The following is an 18,411-nucleotide window of genomic DNA, read 5'->3' as shown; positions in this document are numbered from 1 at the left end:
GCTTGAATAAAGTAATGTAGCCTGAGACTACAGTGTGGTGTTGAAGGGGTTGCACAAGGCTAAAGATGCTGTCTTCCAGAAAAGATTTTAAATCAAGAGTTCAACCTTTCACTTCTGAGCATGTATAAAATAACTTTTCATAGAACAGGAATGCGGGAGAGATAACACAGGGAATTATAGACCAATTAGCCTCACATCGGTGGTGGGGAAGATGCTGGAGTCATTTATAAAAAATGAAATAGCAGCACATTTGGATAGCAGTAACAGGATCGGTCCGAGTCAGCATGGGAAATCATGCTTGACTAATCTTCTGGAATTTTTTGAGGATGTAACTAGGAAAATGGACAAGGGAGAGCCAGTGGATGTAGTGTACCTGAACTTTCAGAATGCATTTGATAAGGTCCCACCCAGGAGATTAGTGGGCAAAATCTGGGCACATGGTATTGGGGGTAGACTGCTGACATGGATAGAAAATTGGTTGGCAGACAGGAATCAAAGAGTAGGGATTAATGGGTCCCTTTCAGAATGGCAGTGACTAGTGGGGAACCGCAAGGCTCGGTGCTGGGACCGCAGCTCTTTACAATATACATCAATGATTTAGATGAAGGGATTCAAAGTAATGTTAGCAAATTTGCAGATGACACAAAGCTGGGTGGCAGTGTGAACTGTGAGGAGGATGCTATGAGAATGCAGGGTGACTTGGACAGGTTGGGTGAGTGGGCAGATGCATGGCAGATGCAGTTTAATGTGGATAAATGTGAGGTTATCCACTTTGGTAGCAAAAACAGGAAGGCAGATTACTATCTAAATGGTGTCAAGTTGGGAAAAGGGGAAGTACAACAGTATCTGGGGGTCCTTGTTCATCAGTCAATGAAAGTAAGCATGCAGGTACAGCAGGCAGTGAAGAAAGCGAATGACATGTTGGCCTTTATAACAAGAGGAGTTGAGTATAGGAGCAAAGAGGTCCTTCTGCAGTTGTACAGGGGCCTAGTGAGACCACACCTGGAGTATTGCGTGCAGTTTTGGTCCCCTAATTTGGGGAAGGACATTCTTGCTATTGAGGAAATGCAGCCTACGTTTACAAGGTTAATTCCCGGGATGGCGGGACTGTCATATGTTGAGAGAATGGAGCAGCTGGGCTTGTATACTCTGGAGTTTAGAAGGATGAGAGGATATCTTATTGAAACATATAAGATTATTAAGGGTTTGGACACGCTAGAGGCAGGAAACATGTTCCAGATGTTGGGGAGTCCAGAAGCAGGGACCACAATTTAAGAATTAGCGGTAAACCATTTAGAACGGAGACGAGGAAACACTTTTTCTCACTGAGAGTTGTGTCTGTGGAATTCTCTATCTCAGGGCGGTGGAGGCCGGTTCTCTGGATACTTTCAGGAGAGAGCTGGACAGGGCTCTTAAAGATAGCGGAGTCAGGGGATATGGGGAGAAGGCAGGAATAGGGAACTGATTGGGGATGATCAGCCATGATCACATTGAATGGCGGTGCGGGCTCGAAGGGCCTACTCCTGCACCTATTGTCTATTGAAGGCATTCCTGGCTCCTGGCCAACATTTATCCTTTAATCATCACTACAACAAATTGTCTGGCTGTCATCACTCTGTTGTTTTGGAAGCTTGCTGTGAAGAAAGTGGCAATTTCATATGGTTCAGACTTATGCTGACAGACTTAAGCCTGCTCTATGGAATCATAAAATAGATTCATCTTTTATTCCCTTTGAATAATCCATACCATGCTGTAACATGTTAGAATGCAATAATTCAATGTTGATGGAGTTTCACAACATAATTACAGAAATTGGATAGTAATATTGAAGATGCATACTATTTTCCTTTGCTTTACATTTGTGACTACGTGCTGACAGCAGTTATTAATCTGGCCACCAAGTGTCAGTGCGCTCCATATTGTCGCTGCTAACATTTATTCTTCCCAATTCACCTTTGAGGTTTAGAAAGAAGGAACGGCAGATGCTGGACAGAAAGAGCTGATATAGCTCAGTGGGGCAGGCAGCATCTCTGGAAAATATGGATAGATGAGAGAAGGCCAAAGATTAAAGCAGAAAGTGTGAGATAGACAGACAGAAGAGTTGCAAATTATGAAGCCAGAGGGGTTGGGTACGAGTCCAGGTGGGGCACAGGGGAGGAAGGGGGATTGTACTATGGAAGAAAATGAAGAGGGCAGGGGTTGTTAGAGGTTACCTAAAATTGGAGAATTCAATGTTCATACAGTTGGGCTGTAAGTTACCCATGTGGAATATGAGGTTCTGTTCCTCCATTTTGTGGGTGGTCTCACTATGGCAATGGAGGAAGCCCAGGGTAGAAAGGTCAGCATGGGAATGGAAAAGGGCGTTAATAGTTAGCAACATGGAGATTCAATAGGCTTTGGCGGACCAAGTGCAAATGTTCGGCGAAATGGTGGCCAATGTACATGAGGCCACATGGGAACACCCGATACAGTAGATAAGTTTAGACAAAGTCTCTCAGTAGCCCCTCACGCCAGGTCCCTCATTGTTCTCACGGCGCCTCCCCCACCCCAACCCCGAGTCCCCTTCTTTGTTCTCTCGGCAACCCCCTCCCACACCACACGCTCGACGTCCACCTCACTCTCAGTCCCTCCTTGCTCTTGGTCCCATTGATGCCAGTGGCTCGTGGCCGAGTTCGGTGTCTGCAGTGGTCGAGCCGGACCTACAAGCGATTCCTCATTCCGCAGCGGATGGGACCCAGGTGAGTCAATTCACGTGGAGGTCCTCTACCTGAAACTGGACCTGGAACCTAGTTAAGTCGACTGCTTTGGGATGCTGGTGGCTGGGGGGGGGGGGGGGGGGGGGGGAGGAAGGTGAGTGTCTGTGGAGTCAGTTTCCCCAGCCCTCAGGTGGCTGGAGTGTGGGTATGGGTTTGAGGTGGCCTTGGTGGGCCTGGCCTGCGAGAACTCAGGGATGCGGTGAAGTCCGGAGAGAATAGGGCCCAGCCTGTGACCAGATAGCCAGTCAGCATTAGTCTTGGTCAGAACTACAAAGGTATTGTCTTCAAACCTTTGTTTTACTTCGGAGTCACGTGAGTGACTATGTGAAGAAGGCCCGTTCAGCCGCACATGCGTCATTACGTCAGACGCATTGGTGCAGGCGACCGTTGGAGCAGCAGGAGCTTCTCCAGCGCGGTAAAGTTTAAACCTCAGGTAAGCTGGTTTTTCTTACCTGTTTTATTCCTTGCAGGAACCTCTTGTTCCAGAGGCTTCCTGCCGGAGGATTCGCGAGGCCCGACGAGGGAACCAGCTATGGGCTGTGGGGAAACCCCGGTTCTTGCCGCAGGAGCGGGTAGCTGGGTTGTCGGGTGTTGCGAAGTGGGTCGCGGACGGGTGGTCAGTGGCTTCCAGGCGCTCCGGGTGCCGGGAGGGTTTCCCTCCAATAGGCACAGAAATGCTGGGGTTCCCAGGGAGGGGACCTCCAGTAGGCCGGGTGCCGGGAGGGCTTTTCCCTCTGATATGAATATTTATGCTGGGGTTCCCATGGAGGGGACCTCCAGTAGACCGGGAGTCGGGAGGGGGTTTCCCTCCAAGATAAATATTTATGCTGGGGTTCCCGTGGAGGGGACCTCCAGTAGACCGGGAGTCGGGAGGAGGTTTCCCTCCAAGATAAATATTTATGCTGGGGTTCCCGTGGAGGGGACCTCCAGTAGACCGGGAGTCGGGAGGGTATTCCCCCGATATAAATATATATGCCGGGTGTCGGGAGGATTTCCCCGATATACATACAGAGGCTGGGGTTCCCGGGTAGGGGAATCCAGTAATTATGCGGCTTGCAGACCGCAGGGGTCCCCAGGTAAGGGGTTAAACGGACCGGAATTGTCAGCCCTGGTGCCGGTAGGGGTTTTCCCTCCAGTAATATATAAGGTTGCTGGGATTCCCGGGAGAGGGGAAATCCACCAGCTATGTGTGCCCAGACCGCAGAGGTCCCCAAGATATGGGGTAAATCGACCCAAGTGGTCAGTCCTGGTGCCGGGAGGGTACCCGTAAAAATTAATAATGTGGAAGTTGGCCAGGATGGAGCCTTATGAGAGGAGGCTCAACATAGATACACCCTAACATCAGGAGATATGGCAGTGTTGGGCAGATGGGAGAGCCCTTGCCAGCAGCGCCTTGTAACAGGGCTGCATAATGGGGGTGCCGAATCTATGGCAGTGTCAGCCTATTGCTCTAGGCCGTGTCAGCAGCGCCTTGTATAGGGCTGCTTAAATGTATGGCAGCAGCACCTGTAGAAGGGCTGCAATGATGTCTCCCTCATGGAGGAGGTGAGCTTACCGGGGCATTTTCTGACCCTGAAGGGTGGGCCTGTTGGAGAGGCCATGCCAGCAGCGCCTTGTAGTAGGGCTGCTTAATGTCTCCCTTATGGAAGAGGAGAACATGCCGGGTCAGTGTAAATCTGATGCCGAGGCTGAGGGTATAGCGTGGAGCATACCTCAAGGGATGAAGGGCACATGTCAGGGGTACGATTCCTGGCAGCAAGGTTGCCATCCCAACACAATGCAGTGAACACCACTATCAGGGAATGTTAGAGCCACCCGCCGAATCTTCTATTCAGGTAAGACCTATTCCACAGGCAAAACCTGAAGGACGAAGCATAAATTGTTGGACCAATTAGGCCAACGACGGGTAAGGATTCATAGTTTAGGGGAAAACGCACCCCATGGCTTCATCGGCAGGAAGCGGTTCACTGAAGCTGGTAGCAGCATTATAGCTGACCAGAGTTACTCTATAATTAAGTGACCACGAACAAATTGGTAAGATTTACAATTGGTTGTGCAATACACAAATGATTGAGACATTGTCCTCTACTCAGAGGCATCTTAACCAGGTAACTGGACAATACTAGTATTCCAAGAAGGTTGGAATTTGGCCAGAAGAGTGTTGAGCCAGGTCCAGTATTTTAGCCAGGTTGCCTTCGAGACAGGTTCGGAGAGATGGGGAATTGTCTTTCAAGGCAAGGTCAGAATTATAGCAAGAGTTGTCTTGGGACATGTGAGAATTATCGGAACCGGGCCAGAGTTGCCGTTCAGAGCAAACTCAAAATGATGGCAGGCGTGGCCTGTTCATTATGAAAGAAGGGTGATCAAACTGATTTCATAGGGTTTTCCATGTACAATGATCATCAGAGATATTTGAAGGCATTGTTATGATGAGGCAATTTAACAGTAAATCATTCAAAGGACTATTCAGAGTTCAAAAACACGTGATGTATTGTCTGGATTATATTTTGAAGCTGTATTTGGCTAAAATCCACTCAGTCTCAAGCTAATTGAGGAATTGTTCTCTCCTATCCAGTAAATTAGGTTGTTATCAAATGGGTAGTTGGCCTGTGACTCCGCCCTGAGCAACAGATTGGAATCAATAGAAACCTGGAACAGCCTTGCTGTTATAAAGCAGTTCTATTCATTAGACTAACTGGCAATGTAATAGATGTGATGCAGCTGTGCAAGTGGGAGAATTGACAGCATGCTTAATGACAAACAATAAGGGTCATGAAGGTCATTGATAATACAACTTGCTATTACCAGATGAAGCTAATAAAGCCACTATGATGGACAAACAGTATTCAACATTGCTCCAGTAGTTGATCAATAAATATGTCATTATATTGCTAAAAAGATGCTATGGCTTAAGGTGGGAACATGCAAATGTCATCTCTAGTTGGAGGTGCAGGAGATTTGCATGAGTTATTAACTCTTCAGTATTGGTATCAACTATCTATAGACCCTAAGTGCATTTATGGGTTAAAGAGTGATTGAGTGAATATGCATAGGTGCATGCTCAACTTCATGTTGATACACTAAGATGTGGCATATGATAAGCACGAGGGTGCAATCAGGGAAAAGATCCTGTACATAATCTCATTTGTCACTGGAGTATCATTAAGTACAGATCAATGACAACACAGAATGGGTGTTGAACCACGCAGTATTTATGAAATTCTGATTCAATGCAACACCGAATATAGATATGTTGTTTTCATGCTAATTTAAAGGTTGCAAAAATGTGTGGCATAACAGTGGCGAAAGATATATTCTTGCTACAAGCATGAGGAATGGTCTTTTATGTCTTCCTCCAATTTGCTTTATGAGTCGGGTCTTGAAATAGAGTAATCAAGAGTCGCTTTAGGTTCCAGCTGTGGAATTGGCCTATGCAGTTTGATTCCCGATTTGTTGGGAATAATAACAATGCAACATTATATGGTTATTTTAAACGTAACTTGCTGGTTCAGCCTGTGGCTTGAGAGATCAGCCGTTGCATGATAAAATCAATATATGTTCTACAGATTCTCAATAGACTGCTTACGGCTTGGGTTGTCACGCCTATTTTTGTATGTATTCCCAGTGCTGGAATGGTACCAAAAGCGGTGCTTTGCTGCTTCAGGAGATGGGAAGCGTTTGTTTAATGCTCATGTTATATTTAAAATGGTACAGATTCTGAGTTATTGCAGTTCATTTAAATGGTCTTTGACAATATTGAATTATAGGGTCATTAACTGTGCCAAGGGGCTTTCCATCAGACTTACTGCAGCTAACAAGGTCCAAGTTGTTGGGTTCACCTCGGATCTCGAGTTAGTAAAGGATATCTGTTACACAGGTTTCCCAGGACAAGTACAATGCAGTATGGGAGATTGACATTGTGTAACACTATTTTTAACTAGGGGGTTCCAGCTACATCCTTAGCTTTGATCGGACCTCTTTAGGTAGTTATCCTCCTGGCGCTGGTTAGCGCAACAGGTCACTCGCTACATTATTGTGACAGGAGAGGATGATTACATCTGCAAATATATGCATAGTATTTATGCTATAATTAATTTAAGATGAGCAGTAGGGGTGTCATGGCTCAAAATAGTTCAAGACATACACAGGGACCTTTCGTTATGTGGGGACACACATATACAACAATACATCAAGGTCACCAAGAGCCTTTGAGACTCTGAGCTAACTATGATTGTTAGTTACAAAAGATGTTATAAGAACCTATCTGCTCAGATCTTGCCAGGTGTTAAAACGGAGTTGAGTTATGCATGAGTAGATGCTGATCCGGATCTCACTCCACCAGGGCTGCTATGACAGCAGCAGCAAGGGTTAATTACGTTCCGCTGGACCACATCCTAACGGCTGTAGTGTGGTCAAACGAACAAAATTTCAAACATGTTATAATAACCCGTTGCCAGACCAGGGGTATTTCTCAATTTATTTTATGTTCTGTTATAGGTTCCATCCGGATGAGAGATGTGACTATTGTTATTGCTTATTTAACAGCATCAGCATGTTTAAATCTATGTCATGACTGTATGCATTATGAATGTTTTCCTTCATTTGTCAATGAGGCAGTTGTGGTTGTGTAGACTTGTTTCTCACGGCATGAAATCACAGAGCTTTGAAATCTTCACGTAGTCACTCATGTGACTCCGAAGTAAAATAGTAAGATTAAACGAGAACTTACCAGTTTGAAGTTTGATCTTTATTTTATGAGGAGTTACGATGAGGGATTACGTGCCCTCCGCTCCCAGCCCTCATTAAGATCATCTGGTAGTTCTAGTCTTCTTTCATCTTACTATCATACTTCAGTCACTATTATTATAACCATATAACAATTACAGCACGGAAACAGGCCATCTCGACCCTTCTAGTCCGTGCCGAACACATAATCTCCCCTAGTCCCATATACCTGCGCTCAGACCATAACCCTCCATTCCTTTCCCATCCATATAACTATCCAATTTATTTTTAAATGATAAAAACGAACCTGCCTCCACCACCTTCACTGGAAGCTCATTCCACACAGCTACCACTCTCTGAGTAAAGAAGTTCCCCCTCATGTTACCCCTAAACTTCAGTCCCTTAATTCTCAAGTCATGTCCCCTTGTTTGAATCTTCCCTACTCTCAGTGGGAAAAGCTTTTCCACGTTAACTCTGTCTATCCCTCTCATCATTTAAAAAACCTCTATCAAGTCCCCCCTTAACCTTCTGCGCTCCAAAGAATAAAGCCCTAACTTGTTCAACCTTTCTCTGTAACTTAGTTGCTGAAACCCAGGCAACATTCTAGTAAATCTCCTCTGTACTCTCTCTATTTTGTTGACATCCTTCCTATAATTAGGCGACCAAAATTGTACACCATACTCCAGAATTGGCCTCACCAATGCCTTGTACAATTTTAACATTACATCCCAACTGGCATCCCTTATCTGTGATTTCACACCGCTGCTTTGAAGATTGACGCACGTGCGGCTGAACGGGCCTTCCTCACGTAATCCCTCATCGTAATTCCTCATAAAGATCAAACTTCAAACTGGTAGGTTCTCATTTAATCTTACTATTTTGTATTTTATTGACGAAAACATTCATAGTCTTTAATTTGAAAGATATATATTGGCGGTTTAATTTTCCACAAATTCCACGGGTGTTTTGAGTATTTTCTATTTTTATTCCACTTTTCTAGCATCTGCAGCTTTTTAAATTTTGTCTATGAGCAACAAAATAGGACATTACTGGTATTGAAAAATTATTTTGAAACACCTGATGGTTTGTCCAGATAACTGATAAAGTGCCTAATAAGCATTTTGGTTTTGATACAAATTATAATATCTCAATTTAAATATTGTTATTTCAGCTATTCCTATAGTAAAGTGTTATGAATACGTGGACCATATGCTGTATTCAATAGGTGCTAATTTGAATCTTTTGTTTGCAGAGAAATTGGTACAATCATTAGGTCTCTGGGCTGCTGTCCAAGTGAAGAAGAACTTCATGAAATGTTAGCAGAGGTACAATAAATTTAAATTGCACTATTTCTAAAAGTATGAAGTTGTCCTGCATGGACAGCAGAATGTGAAATCTCCGTAAGGCCAAATTAGTTGCCGTTACTTAATTCTTAATTGCTGAGGTCAGTGTCATGGAGAAAAAATGTTTTATGATTAATGGTGAGAGTCTGCTTTTTTTGGACCCGACTTGAATTTGTTGAAATTAAACAGGAAGGTACTGATAATGAAAAAGAAGTGAGGAAATTCACTTGCCCAGCACATCATAATTTACTTTTGATTTTCCTCAGTGATGCTTCATTCAGCAAAGTTTATTCTTTTCAGGGGATTTTATAATGAGATATGTAAAAAGCCATCCCGTGGAGGAGCTGGGTATCATTTACAGTAATATTTAGCTATGCAGCTGCATTCTCCAGAAGTTTCAGTTAATTACACTGTGTAACAATGATGAATAACAGATTCACGATCATTGCAGCAATAAAGTCCGGGATGATAAAATTAGGCTTGGACTCCTACCATTCTATTTGACCTTGCCCTGGCAGTTTATCATCCCTTCCCGGTACAGATCTTTCTCATTTGAAAACGTTGGACTAACTGATTGTCATTGGTAAAGTATATTTGATATTTTTTATTTTAACTCATTGGAATTTGTGTTTTCTAATATTACCACCCAAAGTCCCAAGTACTTTGTGGATTATCTTCTTCTTGAGTTATCTCTTCCTATCATTTCAAGGTTAGACAACAGCATCCTGAACACTTACGTGCCAGGCACTGAGTGCACTATACTCTGCCATTTTAGATCCCCTAATTCAGTTGGCCTGACAGTATTTTTTTAATGGATTAATGAATGAATTTTACAGAATTAATTTATAAATGAAAGAATACACTCTGGCAGTAATATTTTCAACTTTCATTACAATTCTAAGTGCTGTGCAAAGTTTATGGATATCCTTTCATTACTCGTTTCATGGTGTTTTATGGAGGAGATGGGAGTGCTGGATGAGGCTATAAAGTTATTTATATTTAAAAATCAGGAAGCACTTTACCATAAAGTATTTCTCCTTCTCCATTTTTGGCATGTGTGGATAAACCTTAATCTTGTTCAAAAACAAAATGAACTCTGGTTGATGAGAGGTATTGAGGCTGTGGTCATAAAAAAAGGTATACATCAAGTTAAGGCAGCTGGGCTCAAGCGAATCCCTCGACATGTATAAGAAGAGTAGGAGTACACTTAAAAGAGAAATATGGAGGGCTAAAGTAGAGTATATGAGATGGATCTGGCAGGGTAGGTAAAGGAAATTCCCAAAAGAATCTACAGGCATATTAAGTGTAAATGGGTGACAAGGGAAGACAATAGGTCATCTTAAAAATCAGCATGTTTCTCCATGAGTGGAACCACACGAAACAGATCAGATTTTTAATGAATACTAGACTAAGTGCTCCACAAACATAATATTCCCCCAACGCAACCCGTTCCCCCAACGCAACCCGTTCCCCCAACGCAATATTCCACCACTCACCCATAGCTCCCAACTTCGCAGGTGCTGCTCATTTCCACTCATCCCCAGCACTCCATCCCCCTCATCTTCACCCTCCCACTTCTTTCCCCTCTGCGCCTCCCCTCCCCAATCCCTGCCATGTCTCCCTCCCTTTCCACCTACCCTCAGTCACTCCTTCCCTCCCTCCTTCCCCAAATCCTCTCCCCTCCCTACCACCCTCCTATCCCTCTATCCCCCACTCCTCACCTCCCCTATCCCCCCACTATCCTTCCTCACCTCCCCCCACTGCCCTCCTCTCCCTCTGTTCCCTACCCCTTCCCCCCTCTCCTCTCCCTCTATTTCCCCTCCTCCCCCTCTATTTGCCTTCCTCCCCCACCCTTCCTCCTCACCTCCCCCACTATTTCCCCTCTCCCTCCATACCCCCTCCTCTCCCTCAATCCCCCCACTCTCCCACAATCCCCCCACTCTCCCGCCTCAGCTCCCCAGGATCTCGAGGGTGCCGCTCCTTTTTCTCCTTACAAGCTCAGAGTAACAGCGCTGCCGCCATCAGAGCCAGGCTCAGCGCCCACGCCTCGGATCCTCGGCATGGCCTCAGCCCACCGCTGGAGCTGGAGCTGGAGCTGGAGCTGGCCGCCGCCAGCCTCAGCGCCCAAGCCCCGGATCATCGCGTGGCCTCTCCCCATCCCCGGGACGGCCGCCGCCGCCAGCCTCATTGCCCAGGCCCCGGACCGTCGGCGTGGCATTTCGCCGCCGCCACTGCCGCCGCAATCTCAATTCTGGAAAGGCCTCAACTGCGCAGGCATGGCTGAGGACCTGTTCGGTGCCCTTTGCGATGCCAGTAAAGACGCACATGGGAACTCTCCCCCAACTACGCATGCGCATCCCCACGCCCCCCCCTCCCCCACAACCCCCCTTCCCCCACACCCCTACTACCCCACACACAACCTCCCCCACTCCCCCTTCCTCCACACACCCCCTCCCCCACACCCTGGACGTTACAGTTTTCAGTCTCCTGTACCTTCTTCCCGATGGCAATGGTGAAATGAGTCTGTGTCCAGGATGGTGTGGGTCTCTGATTATGTTGGCTGCCTTTTTGAGGCAGTGACTTCAATAGATGCCTTCGATGGTGGGGAGGTCAAAGCCAGTGATAGACTGGGCAGTGGTCACAACTTTTTGCAGTCTTTTCCGCTCCTGGATGTTCAAGTTGCTGAACCAGGCCACGATGCAACCAGTTTTTAAACCGTAATAACTTTTAAAATATATCATAGATCTGAACAAAACTTGGTTGGACAATGGTGAGTAAGGTGGGGCAAAAATCGTAGCGCTATCGTGTACCATTTTTGCGTAAATAGAAAAACAACGCAAACCTGCAGATAACAAGATGAGAGTTTTAGTTGTATACTAGACCAAGTGGGACCCATTGTTTGCGGGGGTGGAGGGAGGGGCGGGTGGCCTGCGGCATCACACACACAATAACCACACACACACACACACACACACACACACCACCCCCCACCCCCCCCCACACACACACAAATCACACACACACACACCACCGCGCGTTGAGGGGACGAGACCCAACGGGTCCCACTTGGTCTGGTATACTTACAAAACTCTCATCTTGTTCTCTTCCGGTTCGCATTGTTTTTAAATTTGTGCAAAAACAGTACCCGATATCACAGTACCCTCCCCCACACCCCCCCTTCCCCACACCCCCCCTTCCCCACACCCCCCCCCTCTTCCCCACACCCTCCCCCTCTTCCCCACACCCCCCCCTCTTCCCCACACCCCCCCCTCCTCCCCACACCCCCCCCTCTTCCCCACCACCCCCCCTTCCCCCACACACCCCTTCCCCCACCCCCCCTTCCCCCACACCCCACCTTCCCCCACACCCCCCCCCTTCCCCCTCCCACTCACTCCCCCTTACGGCCATCTTTCATGCGGTGGACATGGCCCAGCCTCCGCAGTCTGCGCTGCCTGAGTAGAGTGTATATACAAGGAAGGCCAGCGCGAGACAGGATCTCAGCGTTGGGCACTCTGTCTTGTCAGGATATGCCCAGGATATGGTGGATGCTTCTAAGGTGGAAGGTGTTGAGTCTTCTCTCCTGTCTGGCATATGTTGTCCGTGTCTCACTGCCGTACAGCAGCAGGCATTGTAGACTGCTATCTTTGTTTTCACTGTCAGCTTTGGGTTGGTCCACACTCGAGTTATGAGGCGAGCAAGAGTTGTAGCTACCTTCCCCATCCTCTTATCAATCTCTGTGTCCAATATCTGCTTCTTGGTACGGTAAAACCTCTTTGGCTGCACCCTGATCTTGCAACACACCAAAGAGTGGTATGTGTCGCAGCCCGCACTGTGGTAGGAGTGTGTGTGGAGAACGTTCTTGATGGCGGCACGTCTGACTAGGATCAGATCCAGTTGATGCCAATGCTTTGAGTGTGGGTGTCTCCAGGAAACCTTGTGCTGGGACTTTGTCTGGAAGAACAAGTTGGCGATGCACAGGTCAAGGTAAATGCACAGATTAAGCAGTCGCTGTCCGGTATCATTCATTTTGCCCACACCAAACTGCCCGGCAGGAAGACCACGATTTGTGGTCTGCGCCAACTCTGGTCTTGAAGTCGCTCAGGAGAACACGTTCTTCCTTGCTGGGGATGCTGCTGATGATGGATGCGAGGTTCTCATAGAACTCGTCCTTTGTGTCTGATGTGGAGGACAGTTTCGGGGCGGAGAGTCAGGAGTCGCTCTGAGCCATTACTACCTGGTTCCACTCTGTTCAGTAGGCTGTTCCTTACTGCGAAGCCTACTCCGTGCTCTCTGGGTGTGTCAGAGTCCTTCCCCTGCCAGTAAAACGTATACTATACTTCTCCTTCAGTGTGCCCGTCTGCCAGCCTTGTTTCCTGAAGGGTGGCTATGTCTACGTTGAGTCTCTTGAGCTCGTCGTTTATGACAGCTAATTTCCTGGAATCGCTGATGTCCTGTAGGTGTTTAGAGAGGCCGGTCATCATTGTCCGGTCATTCCAAGTTCCCAGTTTTAGAGCTGGTCTCTTTTGATGTGTTATTTTGTTGGTAGGTGCGAAGGTTGCCATCTGCTGTTCGGATGGTTCCTAATCCCCGTGCACCCAGTGAGGATAGCAGACTGTAGCGGGACAGCACCTTATTGGCTGTAGGCTGCCCAGATTGAGGCGGGCGGTAGCTGTCCAGTGAGATCTGAAAATCCTTCCCACCGTCGGGAGCAACCTCTGGCGCCTTGCTTTACGCCAATCTAGCGATGACTTATAACCGGTAACTGTTGCTACCAGTGTTGTGTCGACATCGCAGGCGAAGCTGGAGTGTCCTCTCCAGGTTGTAGGTGTAGGTTTGCAGGTGATGTGTGGTCGGATGCAAACCTGGGCGATGTCATATGGAGGACAGGGTGTTGCCCATGCAGCACGTCCCTCCTCTCCACGTCGTTGATCGATCCAAAGGAACAGCACCAGCGCCGTCGCAGGAGCTGCCAGAGCAAGGTTGTAGAAAACAACGAACTGCCTTAAGGGCTCTGACTCCGGATTTTTCTAGAGGTTTACTACTGGAGCCTTTTCCATTACTGGATATGGCCACAAGGCCACATTTTCCCTCTCCTAGATGGACTGCCTTCCCAGGCTGACGAGCCCCATCTACCCATCAATCATGAGTATAGAGTGAGTAAAGTAGGGGGCTGAGCACGCAGCCTTGAGGTGCTCCCGTACTGATTGTTACTGAGGATGAAGTCTTTCTGCCAATTCGAACTCTGTGGTCTCTGGATGAGGAAGTCGAGGATCCAATTGCAGAGGGATGCGCAGAAACACAATTCCGTGAGCTTGGTAGCCGGCTTGGAGCGGATGATGATATTGAACGGCGAGCTGTAGTCTATAAATAACAGCCTGACGTAATTGTTTTTATTGTCCAAGTGGTCCAATGCGGAGTGGAGAGCCAGTGAGATTACATCCTCCGTTGACCTGTTGTGGCAGTAGGCACTGTAGTAGGCCGAGGATCTTGTCGAGATAGGAGTTGATGTGCACCATAACCAACCTCTCAAAACACTTCATCACCACAGACGTTAATGCCACTGGTCGATAGTCATTGAAGCACGCCACCTTACTCTTCTTGGGCACCTAAAAATCTAAAAAGCAATAAGGGAAGAAAAGATTAAATATGAAGGTAGGCTAGCCAATAATATAAAAGAGGGGACTAACATTTTTACAGACATATAAAGAGTAATAAATTTGCAAGAGTGGACATTGGACAGCTGGAAAATGACATTGGAGAAGTAGTAATGGAGAACAAAGAAATGGTGGATGAACTGAATATGTTCTTTACATCAGTCTTCACAGTGGAAGACACCAGCATTGTGCCAGAAATTCAAGAGTCAGGTGGAGAATTGAGTCCAATAGCTATTGCTGAGGTAATGGTGCTTTGGAAGCAGAAAGGTCTGATGGTTGATAAGTCACCTGGACCTGATGGACTACGCCGCAGGGTTCAGAAAGAGGTAGCTGTAGAGATTGTGTTCTGCTAATTTACAAATTATATGTTAATAAATCTGGATGATCGAAATTGATGACTTTGTGGCCAAGTTTGCAGATGATACAAAGATAGATGGTGGGGCAGGTTGTGTTGAGGTAGCAGGGAAGCTGCAAAGTCTGCAAAAAAGAGACAAAAGGAATACAACGTACCAAAGTCATGCACTTTGGTAGAAGGAATAAAGGCGTAGACTACTTTCTAAATGGGGAGATGATTCAGAAGTCAGAGGTGAAAAGGGACTTGGGAGTACTGGTGCAGGATTCCCAAAACCTTAATTTGCAGGTTGATTCACTGGTAAGGAAGGCAAATGAAATGCTAGCATTCATTTTTGAGGGGGGGGGGGTCTAGAATATAAAAGCAAGAATGTAATGCTGAGGCTTTATCAGGCACTGGTGAGGCCACATTTGGACATTGTGAGGCAAAAGAAAGGAAATCATAGGCCTGTTAGTCTGACTTCTGTGTCATACAACATGGAAACAGGCCCTTCGGCCCAACTTGCCGACACTGGCCAACATGCCCCAGGTACACTAGTCCCACTTGCCAGTGTTTGGCCCATATCCATGTACCTGTCTAACTGTTTCTTAAACGTTGCGATAGCCCCTGCCTCAACTACCTCCTCTGGCAGCTCATTCCATTCACCCACCACCCTATGTGTGAAAAGGTTACCCCTTAGATTCCTATTAAATCTTTTCTCTTCATTCTGGTCCTCAGTTCCCCTACCCTGGGCTAGAGTAGATTTAGGTGTCAGGGTACTTGGAAGCACATGATAAAACATTGTGAGCAGTTTCAGACCCTATATCTAAGGAAGGAGGTGCTGGCTTTGGAGAGGGTCCAGAGGAGATTTTGAGAGTGATCCCAGGAATGATTGGGTTAACATATTGTGAATGTGAATACTTGGCCAATAAACTTATTCATTCATTCATCCATTCATATGAAGAACTTCTGAAGTCTCTGGGCCTGCACTTCCTGGAGTGTAGAAAGATGAGGGGAATATAATTTAAACCTACCCTATAATGAAAGGCCCAGATAGAATGGATGTGAAATGTATGAATAGAGATGAGGTGGAATTTCTTTAGCCAGAGGGCGATGAATCTGAAGAATTCATTGCTACAGACATCTGTGGAGGCAGAGACATTGGGTATTTTTAAGATGGAAATTGATGGGTTTTTGATTAGAAAGGGCGTATAATTTTACAGGGAGAAGGTAGAAGAATGGGGTTGAGAGGGAAAAATAGCTCAGCCATGATTGAATGGCCGAGTAAACTTAATAGGATGAATGGCCTAATTCTGTTCCTATGTCTTATTGTCTTATGGGAAAGATTTAAAAGGAACATGAGGGGCAGGTTCTTCACATAGCGGGTGATGTGCACATAGAATTAACTGTCAGAGAAAGTGGTTGAGGTAGGTACAATAGCATAATTTAAAAGACATTTGGCCAGGTATATGGATTGGAAAGATTTAGAGGGTATGGGCCAAATGCTATCAAAAGGCACTAACATAGATTGCCATTTAGGACTGCATGGGTGAGTTGGGCTGAAGAGCCTGTTTCTGTCCAGTGTAACTCTATGACGCTATTTACCATTGTTGTTGTCGGAAAAATAATAGAGCACCCGATTGGTTATTGTAATCCAAAGCTAGATTACACATTTTGTATACATTGACAAAATAATAAAATGCTAATTTTTCACCATGTTCAACATATATCAAAATAAATCCATACATCATAAAGTTGTATATATGTACTTCTATAGTGGAGTGCAATTTCCTATTTAGAGAATAATGTAAGGATTCAAAATCGATATTTAAGTTTTTCTTTTGAACAATTTTAGCCTTGATATACTCAGACATGTTTATAGCAAGAAGCATTCTTCAGGAAGCTTATTAGAGTTATGTATGAGATTGTTGATTTGTAATAACAGGACCACTTCCAGGTAATCCATGTTGCTTGTCTTATGAATATGAACTAATACTTTCTCAAGACTGACATTTCAATATAATACGCCAGTAAAAGATGCTACAAGCTACAGAAACTTACTTATAATTAATTTACATCTCAATACCAATACAACCTTTGGACTCTTGGTATCCAATAGTTTAATTTATTGATCATTTAATAATTACATTGGCATTTAAAGTGTTTTTGTTAAATTTGATTATTTTGACACAGCAAATATATCGTAGGTTATTTTGAAAAGAATAATGTTCAACCCTAAAATCTTTTGCCTTGATTATTAAGTTTTGATATTGTAACGGTAAGCCATTAGTTTGTAAAAACGAAGTTAAAGAAAATTAAATACTAGTATAACTTATGTTTCTAAATAAATACCTTTTGTAATTTGAATTTAAAGGTGGAGGAAGAAGAACCCACTGGCTATATACAGTTTGATAAGTTCCTTCCGATGATGACTAAAGTATTAATAGAAAGAAAGTGAGTTCTGGATCAATTATTTTATGCATTTAGACACATTTACTAAAAAGACACATAACTAATTCAAAATGTGTAATGTTGTTGTAATCAAAATATTCACATTCCATTCCAAAATTACTTGTTAATACTTGAATGTTTCCTGTGTTACATTTGATATAAGCAGTTTTTATAGAACCGTATTCCAAGTATTATTATTCCTTATCCCATGATTGCAGATTGCAGTCTGGCAAATGGAATGCAATTCAAGTGAGTTGGGGAGAGTTCAAAGGGCAAAAGGCAAGTCAGGCAGGATTAGAAAAGTCTGGTTGATGAGGGACAATAATGTTTTGGTCAGAAAAAAAGGAGTGCATGTCCCATATAAGTAGCTGTAATTTTAAAAAATCCCATGAGGAGTAGAATAAGTGTGACAGCACTATTATGAGGGCAAGCAGGAAGGTAAATAGAAATAGTTCTGGTAGATAAGGTGAAGCAGTATCCTGTGAAATTCTACAATTATTTTAAGTGCAAAAATGTAACTAAGGAGAGAATCCCGTAAAGATTAATGTGGCTGTAGTTGTGTGGAGCCACAAGAGATGGGCGAGTTTGGATATTTTGCCATCCAAATTTATCATGGAGAAGTTCTTGGAAGCTACTCAATTCAGAGAAGAGAGTAGTGATGTCTTGAAACATATCCACATTACAAAAGAGGAAATGCTGGCAGTCTTAATGCACATTAAAGTGGATAGCTCTCCAGGGCCTGATCAAGTGTACCTGAATATCCCAGGCAAAGACATTTGCAGCGTCTTTAGCAGTAGGTGAGGTGCCATAAGCCTGGAGGGTGGCTAATGTGTCCCTTTAATTGAGAAGGGCTGCAAGGGCAAACCTGGAGATTACAGGTCAGTGAGCCTGACATCAGTGGTGGGAAAGTTACAGGAGGGGATATTGAGGAACAGGATGTACCAGGATTTGGAAAGGCAAGAACCAATTTGGGATAGTCAACATGGCTTTGTGTGTAGAAAAGGATTGTTAGATCACATGGTCGACACAAAATGCTGGAGTAACTCAGCGGGACAGGCAGCATCTCTGGAAAGAAGGAATGGGTGAAGTTTTGGGTCGAGACCCTTCCTCAGACTGATATCAGGGTAGTGGGTGATACAGAGATAAAATGT

The 18,411-nt window shown here is 45.2% G+C and overlaps 1 protein-coding gene across 3 annotated transcripts in view; it reads left to right on the top strand.

Moving 5' to 3' along the window:
- efcab2 (EF-hand calcium binding domain 2) overlaps window positions 1-18,411 on the top strand; it is a 71,561-nt gene that overhangs the window by 7,592 nt on the left and 45,558 nt on the right. For all 3 annotated transcript variants that reach the window (XM_033025890.1, XM_033025888.1, XM_033025889.1), the window contains exons 3-4: window positions 8,734-8,806; window positions 17,184-17,263. In XM_033025890.1, coding sequence (XP_032881781.1) covers window positions 8,734-8,806; window positions 17,184-17,263 — 153 coding nt within the window. The remainder of the gene's footprint in view (window positions 1-8,733; window positions 8,807-17,183; window positions 17,264-18,411) is intronic.

This window comes from Amblyraja radiata, chromosome 8 (genome assembly GCF_010909765.2).
Source record: "Amblyraja radiata isolate CabotCenter1 chromosome 8, sAmbRad1.1.pri, whole genome shotgun sequence".
NCBI lineage: Eukaryota > Metazoa > Chordata > Chondrichthyes > Rajiformes > Rajidae > Amblyraja > Amblyraja radiata.
Note: the sequence above shows the minus strand (reverse complement) of the source record. Positions and strands in the feature narration are given on the sequence as shown.